At 34.1% G+C, this 9,100-nt stretch overlaps 3 protein-coding genes across 3 annotated transcripts; 2 read left to right on the top strand and 1 right to left on the bottom strand.

Annotated features, from left to right (window-relative positions):
• The first annotated feature begins 521 nt into the window (after positions 1 to 521).
• Positions 522 to 4,935, top strand: LOC108470367 (sodium/hydrogen exchanger 1-like). The gene is made up of 14 exons (XM_017771638.2): positions 522 to 879; positions 958 to 1,076; positions 1,161 to 1,258; positions 1,396 to 1,455; positions 1,542 to 1,588; positions 1,677 to 1,871; positions 2,097 to 2,143; positions 2,244 to 2,310; positions 2,428 to 2,528; positions 2,618 to 2,719; positions 2,868 to 3,006; positions 3,090 to 3,152; positions 3,240 to 3,323; positions 3,422 to 4,935. The coding sequence occupies exons 1-14, from the start codon at positions 718 to 720 to the stop codon at positions 3,758 to 3,760; spliced, it is 1,623 nt and encodes a 540-aa protein (XP_017627127.1). The 5' UTR covers positions 522 to 717; the 3' UTR covers positions 3,761 to 4,935.
• LOC108470369 (uncharacterized) lies at positions 4,328 to 4,935 on the top strand. The gene has a single exon (XM_017771639.2). It carries the CDS (start codon positions 4,328 to 4,330, stop codon positions 4,862 to 4,864), a length of 537 nt encoding a protein of 178 aa, XP_017627128.1. The 3' UTR covers positions 4,865 to 4,935.
• A 222-nt stretch (positions 4,936 to 5,157) lies between these two features.
• Positions 5,158 to 7,416, bottom strand: LOC108471253 (phosphoglycerate mutase-like protein AT74). The gene is made up of 2 exons (XM_017772882.2): positions 6,686 to 7,416; positions 5,158 to 5,721 (listed from the first exon to the last, which is right to left on the bottom strand). The coding sequence occupies exons 1-2, from the start codon at positions 7,161 to 7,163 to the stop codon at positions 5,327 to 5,329; spliced, it is 873 nt and encodes a 290-aa protein (XP_017628371.1). The 5' UTR covers positions 7,164 to 7,416; the 3' UTR covers positions 5,158 to 5,326.
• Between the last annotated feature and the right edge of the window lie 1,684 nt (positions 7,417 to 9,100).

Genomic DNA, 9,100 nt, shown 5'->3' with positions numbered 1-9,100 from the left:
GTTATATGGTTTTTTTCTGTTCACATTGTTTATATCAATTGAAAATTTTCATTTCACTCCTATTTTACAATTCGATTTTTTTCATGAAAATAACTTTGGACATAACAAATATGTGAACCAAAATTCAAATAATTTTTTCTTTGATCTCCAACATGTGGTTGTCAGATCAACTTAAATCTAAAGTGTATTTTTCTACTTGTCGATGGGTATTGATTCATCGTATCGATCATCGAATCGTCGCTTAGAGCTCGCTAGCGAAATTTTTTTAGAAAATTAATGGCCTAATCTTTTGAATAGTTTTGCGACTAAATTGTAACTTTTTTAATTGAGTGATCAAAACGAAAATTTACCCATAATTTATTGACTAAGGATGTAGTTTACCTTTTCTTTCTTTGAATATCTTTCGATTGTACGTGGCAGAACTTTATCGGTCACGTGGCAGGTAGTAAGATTATAGAAAAGCAAGGTGTTGGCATAGCATAGAATATAATTCCCATAGCACCTAACAGTCTTCCCTCCAACTGCATCTTTAAAATGTAAGGACTATCAATCCTTCACTTGTGCATCACTAAACTTGAACCCTTTAAACATCAGTTTCATCAATAACCCTTCATTTCAATCTCTCCACAAAAACCCTTTTTTTGTTTTGTTTTGTTTTGTTTGAATGTAATTTTCATCTATAGACCTTCACATATATCCACCATTGAAATTGCAACTATGTCCCATCTTTCAACACTCCAAAGTTCATCAGATTTTCTTAGTACAACCACCATAATTGCACTTACCATCTTCTTTTCACTCCTTTGTGCTTGTATCATCATAGGTCACCTACTTGAAGAGAACCGGTGGGCTAATGAATCGATTACAGCACTTCTTTTGGTATGTTAACTTGTCTTTCTGACCTTATATTTGTTTTTGGGGTAAGAATTGTTAATTGTGATTGAGGCCTGGATACAGGGATTGTGTGCTGGAGCTGTGGTGTTGTTGGCGAGTAAAGGCAATAGTTCAAAGATTCTAGTGTTCAGTGAGGACTTGTTCTTCCTTTATTTGCTTCCTCCAATCATTTTCAATGCCGGGTACGGTTTACTCTGATCATTTCTAGGTGAATTTGATTAAGTAAAGATAAAATTTGGTAATTGAACATGGAAATCTGACTGCAGATTCCAAGTCAAGAAAAAGCAGTTCTTCAAGAATTTCACAATAATTTTGATGTTTGGAATATTTGGTACAGTGATTTCATTCTGCCTCATATCAGTAGGTAAGATCTACTATTCCCTTTACTATTTACCAGGGAAATTTGATTGTTAATCCTGGAATTCACCTTAGTTATTATATATGCAGATAAATAGCTTGAACAAAGTCCCACTTGGTTAACATTTGCTGCAAATATTGCAGGTGCCTTTTTGCTGTTCAACAGAATTGGTGTGACATCTTTAAATACTCAAGATTACTTAGGTGATATAACGATTCCCGGTTCATAGTTTTACATGCTGCATGCATTTTTGATTGTCCAGAACTCACACTTTCAGTTCCTCTTGCAGCTGTTGGTGCCATATTGTCAGCAACTGATACTGTGTGTACATTGCAGGTATATTTGATAAAATTTCTACTGTTTTGGTATAAAGATAAATTTGTTATGTCACTAATATGCATGAGTTGGTTCTTATATTGAAAAGGTTCTCAGTCAAGATGAAACACCCTTCCTTTACAGTGTTATATTTGGGGAAGGAGTGGTGAACGATGCTACTTCTATCGTGCTTTTCAATGCAGTTCAATCACTCGATTTCAACAATATCGATGCCATGATATCCTTGAAACTGTTGGGGATTTTTCTTTACCTCTTCTTCACCAGTACCATTCTTGGTGTAGTAGTAAGTCGTAACATTTGGCAGCTTCAATTACTGAGATTTTTCAATGAACATGCTTCACTTCCTTTATTTCTTCCGTTACTATTTAAGGCTTTAAGCAGTATCCATATCAGCCTCACAGTTTTGGTCTTGTTTCATCTAAAATTGAAGTTACTTTGAGGACTTAATAAGGCTTTCAATAAAGACTAACTTTAATCACTGCAGTTTTTTTTTTTTTTTTTTCCTCAGGCGGGTCTTTTAAGTGCTTTTATCATAAAAACACTTTACTTTGGAAGGTACATATGCCTTATTTCCGCCATTTATGCATTTCTTACTAATGTTTCTTCCAATAGTTCACGAGCAGTTATATAATCCTTTGTTCTCTTAAAATTACAGGCATTCGACAGACCGGGAAGTTGCACTCATGATGATCATGGCTTATTTGTCATATATGTTGGCTGAGGTGCAATTTTCTTCTTCCTTCTTTCCATCATAATAAGTCTGGGATACAGATTTGAAACCAACTATGAGACTCTTATCTTTGAAAATCACGAGTTTATGCTTGTATTTTTTCTTGCAGCTACTGAATCTCAGTGGGATTTTGACAGTTTTCTTCTGTGGCATTCTCATGTCACATTACACATGGCATAACGTTACTCAAAGCTCAAGGATAACAACAAAGTAAAAACATTCCTTTGTCTTCAATGAATCTTCAAGAACCAATACTATGACATGTTTAATCCTCATTCTTTGCACCGGTTGATGTTCAGGCATGCATTTGCAACAATGTCATTCATTGCAGAAACATTTATATTCCTATATGTTGGCATGGATGCCTTGGACATTGACAAATGGAAAGCCAGCAGTGCAAGGTTTTTTTTTCCCCTCTTTTCTGATGTATCTTTCCAGAAAAGTAGGCGGTTGTCACTCAACTAATATAACTCCAATATGCAACTTGGTTGATTGAGCAACCGGCTATAATTTCATATGATTCTAACTTGGATCACATTCTGGATTCAGTGCAGGAACTTTTATTGCTGTCAGCTCAACACTGTTTGCATTGGTGTTAGTTGGAAGGGCAGCATTTGTGTTCCCTCTAGCAAACTTCATCAATTGTATTCGTAGACGAGACGGTTCAAATATCGCGTTTCGAAAACAGGTAATATACTTAGCAACCGTCCAAGCATTTAGCTATTGACAAACAGTTTCCAATCCGAACTTTTCTCTAACTCCAATTCTCAGTTTATAATGTGGTGGGCAGGCCTCATGAGAGGTGCTGTTACTATTGCACTGTCTTATAACCAGGTACATGCTCATATTCCTAATTTTGGTTTAATAACTTAATTTTCTTGTTTCTTTATTGATATTAAGATCAAGTATGCTCAAATGCAGTTTTCAAATTCCGATGATAAAGATACCCAAGATTCAGCATTGATGATCACCTCTACCATTATTGTAGTCCTGTTTAGTACAGTGGTAAGCTAATTAGTTCATAACTTAATGAGTTGACTTTGTGCAATATACTGAACTTGCCATGTCAGAAACTTTGATGTAATAATGTTGTTGTGGATCAGGTTTTTGGTTCCATAACCAAACCATTGATAGAAGCAGTGCTCCTAAGACATGCAAAACCAAATGTTTCAGATGCTACTGATATCCCCAGCCTAGATGACTTGAGAATTATGTTCATTGAAAATGGGGAACCAAGTGACATGGGAGAGAATCAACAAGCCGCAGCAGGCCCTAGGAGGAGTAGTTTGAGGTTGCTATTGACTCATCCAACTTGGACAGTTCATTACTTATGGAGAAAATTTGATGATAGATTCATGAGACCAGTTTTTGGAGGAAGAGGGTTTGTTCCTTTTGTGCCTGGTTCACCCACTGGTGCCTCTGATGAAGCTTCAAGAACTTGAAGAACAATCACATCTATGTTACTCTGACTCTTTATAGGTATGAAGATATGACCTTCTAGAGATCCTCCTAATACAAGAAGAAAATACAGAAAATTGAGCATACTCATATGTGAAGATACACCAGAGTCCCAGTAACATAGCTATGTAGGTATTAAAAGTTATTTATTTATTTATTTTATTTTTTGGTTTGTTGATGATGCTATAGTAAGTGTTTTTCCTATCCCACTATCAAATATTATGTTGTTTTTTTTTTTTTTTGTAAAATAGTGCCAGTGTAGTTACGAAAGCATCAGCGTACAAGTTTTGTTCAATTCTAAGAATAAATAATTATCTTGTGAAAGTCGTGTTATCCTCTTCTGCTTTGCACACAAGCAATAGCCAATAAAGGTATCATAGACAAAGACTTGCTATTAAGAAAAAGTAAAGCATTTCTGCCAAGTAACATACATTTCCTTGCTTCCAAGTAAAGCATTGCTGAAATGAGTTAAAACGTTCCCTTTTATTCCCATTGGCAGATCAAATTTATAAAACAACCCTATACCCTTTTTTGAACCCTATCCCATAAAAATGGATCAAATCTTTCTTGGCCTTTGCCACAGGTTGTACAATTTCATCACGAAATATCTAGCAACATATGCCAGGAAAAGAGTAACATTAGGCGATGTTTCTCATCATACTTCAGCTCAGTTACCTTCTCCAGGTGCTGAATCAGCTATACCGAGCTCCCTGACTGACCAAGCAACACACCCCGTGGCTGAAGCAACACCAGTTGAAGACTCAAGTTTGCAGGCCAAAGTAGAGCCAGAACCAATGTATAATCATAGTGAAAGTGGAATTCCTTCTGCAACATCTGATGAAGAGAAAAATGAGGATGTTATTGAAGCAGCAACGTCTGAAGCTCGACCTCCAAAGAAAATGGTTAGCATAAATGATACAGTAGAGGAGATGACTGCAACTGCAAGCAAGAAGAAAAGTAAGAAGAAAAAAAGAGCAGAAAAAATGGGATCATTTGACCAAGAAATAGAGGAACCAAAACCTTTGAAATCGATTCTTAAAGTAGGGTCTAAGATAGATTATGAGGGCAACAGTTTGGAGTCTACCTGAATTTACCTTGCTGGTAATGTACTTTGTAATGGTTCTTGATTTGTGAATATCATATCATATCAATTTGTGAACTTCGATGAATTATTGCAGTTTTGATTCTCCATGCCAAAAGCAAATTAAGAGAACTCAACACTGTTTAATTTAACCGTGAGAACACATGAATATCATATCAATGCATTATCCTTTTATCTTCAAACAAATCCATTATTATAAAAATATTTAAATGCTGGATAAAAGTTTGTTTTTAAGTTAATTTATTAAATTTTCATCAATGATGATCTTGCTACATATAGTTGCTGGTTAAATACTTATTTTATTATTATAAATGAATTAAAAACAAATAAACAAAGGGCATTTGTTACATCCATCTACATGAATGAACTTTCCAATGAGGGCCTCATATGGCACAACTTTTGCACCCTAAGAATCACTTTCCAAACCAATTTTTTTGAGGAATGAATATCAACTTCTTTCAACATCATCTTCTGAGTCTGATTCATAGTCAAAAAATGACCTAAGATACCAAGTACAATGATCATTCCAGTCAGCTTTGTTGCCATCGATTCGCCATTTCTGGTCTTTAATCATTTCCGGAGAGAGTCCCCATTCCAGCAGTTCCTCATCCGAATGATTTATTGCTAAGCTATATTCACCGCCATGTCCCAACTCCATAACTCGAATCTCACAATTCCCGAGATTATTTAAGCGCTCGAATTGTTCAACCGTCCATTTGAACCACTTCATTAGGAACACCCGTGAGGCTAGACCGTGTGAGATTATTATGAGATTCAAGTCCTGAGAAGAATCGCTATGAAGCCTATTCAAGTCTATGTCTCTCCAGAGAGATTCAAGAAAACCTGCAAAAATCAACGATTTATCTTCGATTTAGCATCCACTGATCCAAACTACATATCAAAAGCATTTAATTATTTGGATTCATTCTCTAAGATTAAAGAACAAAGTAAGATTATATATCAAACCACAGACTTGAGATCTCTTACCAACATCACTTGAAAGAATAGAATCATGTCTAGCTCAATCCTACTTCTAACTTGAAGACTTTCAAAACCAGTGAACAATGAGCATACACAATTATGGTTAACTCGCTCAAAAATGGATGACATGGCAAATCAAGCACTCAAAAACCATTTTAGTGAATAATTCCCGAGAAGTTGCTCTTGATACTCATCCGCAGCTATCATAAGAAGAATTAAAACCACTCATCAAGTAAAATTATCTAATATTTTTGCATGTCCTGCTACCAGACCATTACCCAAATAGAAACATTTCGGGGACCGAACCAATTTCCTAGCATTTCAAAGACATCATTTTGTTGCAGAGTTTAAAATATACACATATCAAAGAGATCTATGCTCATACATAGTTAAGGAAGCAATGAAAGACATGCTTGTATAAACAGCTTAACAGTCCCTTAATATTACTTCTCTTTTACCATTAACACAACAGAACCCAATTTTCATTTAGAAGTTCATAGCTATCAGATTTGCAAAGCAAGCCATTGCCAATTAGTACCATTTCCAGAAGCATTTCTTTCCAACAATAACAAGAATAAAATATAGATTGATTTTAACAGTCCCTTAATATTTTTGTTTTTCTTATTGCTTTCTCAATCAGTGAAGAATACTAAACTACTTTAAATTAACACTTACACTTTCTTTTTTCTTTTTCTTAAATGACCATGAACTGATAAAAAACCATTCGATTCTCCATCCACAAATGACCAGTTTTCTTCATAGAAGCTTAATGCCCTAAGCAAAATTTACAAAAAAAAAAACCACTCCAGAATGAAGAAGAACTTACTTGAAACACGATCAAAAACATCAGCGGCGGATTCACCTTCAGGGAACCTATAAAAAAACCTCCCAAACCTTTCCCTCGTCTCCTTGATAATTTTCATCCTTTCCTCAACCTGGAAATTCCCAAAGTCCTGTTCTCTAATCCTACACTCTTCCCTTACGCCAATCACCCTTTTCTTTGAAAACGATTTCCCAATCTCCCGTAACGTCGATCGGGTGCGCTCATACGGAGAGACATAGAAGTAGACCCGCCAATCGGGGCAATGCCCATGGCTGGAAACAAGGTCCCGAAGGTGGGAACCAGCCAAGCAGGCTTGGGCACGGCCTTCTTCGGTCAAGGAGATCTTGTAGTCGGGGGTTGTGGAGTAGGCCGAGGTGTCTAAATTGCCTTCGGACTCACCATGTCGGACTAGGATTATACGTTTGGGTAACAGCCTGGTTTTGCAGGATTGGTGGTTGTTTTTATGGTTGTTCTCTTCCATTCTTGTCTTCAATGAGGGGAAATAAATGGGTTATTGATAAGCAAAAAAATGGTTATTGTATTGAAAATGGAAATGTAGGATGTTGAATTTCTGCAGTTTGAAAGATTTGATTTTTCTCCTATTTATAAAGCTTTGCTTGGTAGCCTGTTGAAGGGTTTCTTTTAATTTCTTCAGGCATTGTTTACACGATTCAATGGGATAAGATTCCATTTGTCTTTCCTGCGTTTTCTTTCAGAGTTTTCAACGGTCTTAATTTCTGCATTTATTTTTTTAGTATTTGATTTTTGGATTCTTTCATATTAAAATAATTCGAATCCAACTCATTTTATGAACATTGTCTCTTTTGCCCTTTTAGAGTAAACTCTTCAAATAGTCATTTTTATTTTCTTCAATTTATATTTTAGTTATTTATGTTTGAAATATTATATTTTAGTAAGTGTTATAATATTTTAGTCACTAAGTCCTTAATTTTCGTTAACAGTGAAACAGTAAGCTTATATGGTATGTTAAATCATCATTTTAAACAAAAATTTTAGGTTAATTATTCAATTGGTCCCCATATTTTCTCATTTTGAGCAATTGCAGTTTTTTCTTTTATGTTCTTTTAATTTTTTTTCTTTATTTTTATTCTCTTCGCTTCTTCTCTATTTTCTTTCCTTCTCTATCTCTTTTAATTTAAAGAAAAAATTAAATTATTCAAAATAAAAAAATATAAAGACCAATTGTGTGATTTAACCTAAAATTTTCATTTAAAATGATGATTTATCGTGTCACATCAGCTTACTATTATACCGTTAACGATAATTAATTCTTAGTGACTAAAATGTTACAACATGATAACGTAAGTGACTAAAATATAATATTTTTAACATAAGTGACTAAAATATAATTTAAGACAAATAAAAGTATCTATTTTGACGGTTTACCCTTAATTATATAATTACAGTGGGGATTTCATTTTTAGGATGAAATAAGTCAAAAATGACGGTGGGATTCATTTTTAGGATGAAATAGAACACGGTGAGGTTATGTGGCGACAACTGTGTCAAAGGAAATGCATTATCTAAAAGTAAAAGTAAAAGAAAAGGGATACTATAATGTTTAAAATGTCAAAGCTGTTGTTCATCCTTTTTGACTGTCGATGGCTGTCTGCGCCAATTTTCAGACAGGAATAGAGTCTTGTTGCTTCAACCATGTTTACATTTTTTATTTTCATTTTTTAATCATTTAAGAGAGTTTGTTTTACCCTTAAAAAAAATTCAAGGCAACTGATTATGAATCGTGTCACTCATTCAGACTCAAACGTTTATTCGAAAAGTAGAATAGTTTGTGTAAAAAATAGGTTCGAAAAATAGAATTAGACAAAGAATAAGACCCGTTTTTTAATAGGGTCAGGCCTCGAGTAGGTTTTTTTGCTCGGGCTTGGTCTATTTTGACCTAGCCCAAATAAGATGTTTTGTTGTCATTTTGTTGATGTTTTGATATTATATTATCACTATTTTATTGTTATTGTTTAAGTATTGTGTAACTATTGTTTTATTTTAAATTTTGCTACTATTTTAGAGGCATTTGCTTGCTAAGTTGCAACTATTTTATGTTAGTTAAGTATAAAAAAATTTAAATGTATTTTCAATTTGTTAGGAAATATTTATTTTAATGTTTTTTATGTGTTTGATGTATTATATTTTTAAATTTATTTTCATATAAAAATAATCTAAAAGATTAATCTGAATAAGATAGGTCGGACTCGAGTTTAATATTTTTAATTTGAGTTGAGCTTAAGTATAATTTTAAAACCATTTTTCAGACAAAGCCAAGCTCAAACCTAAAATTTTGCATTAACTCGACTCCACCTATAATCAAGTTTATTAACAACTAGTATCTTAAAATGGGTTATAGAGTGATGGGCTTGTTGTTTGGGCTAAATAAATAGCCTA

Source organism: Gossypium arboreum, chromosome 11 (genome assembly GCF_025698485.1).
Source record: "Gossypium arboreum isolate Shixiya-1 chromosome 11, ASM2569848v2, whole genome shotgun sequence".
Classification (NCBI taxonomy): Eukaryota; Viridiplantae; Streptophyta; class Magnoliopsida; order Malvales; family Malvaceae; genus Gossypium; species Gossypium arboreum.
The sequence above is the reverse complement of the archived record's forward strand: the minus strand, read 5'-3'. Positions and strand labels throughout refer to the sequence as shown.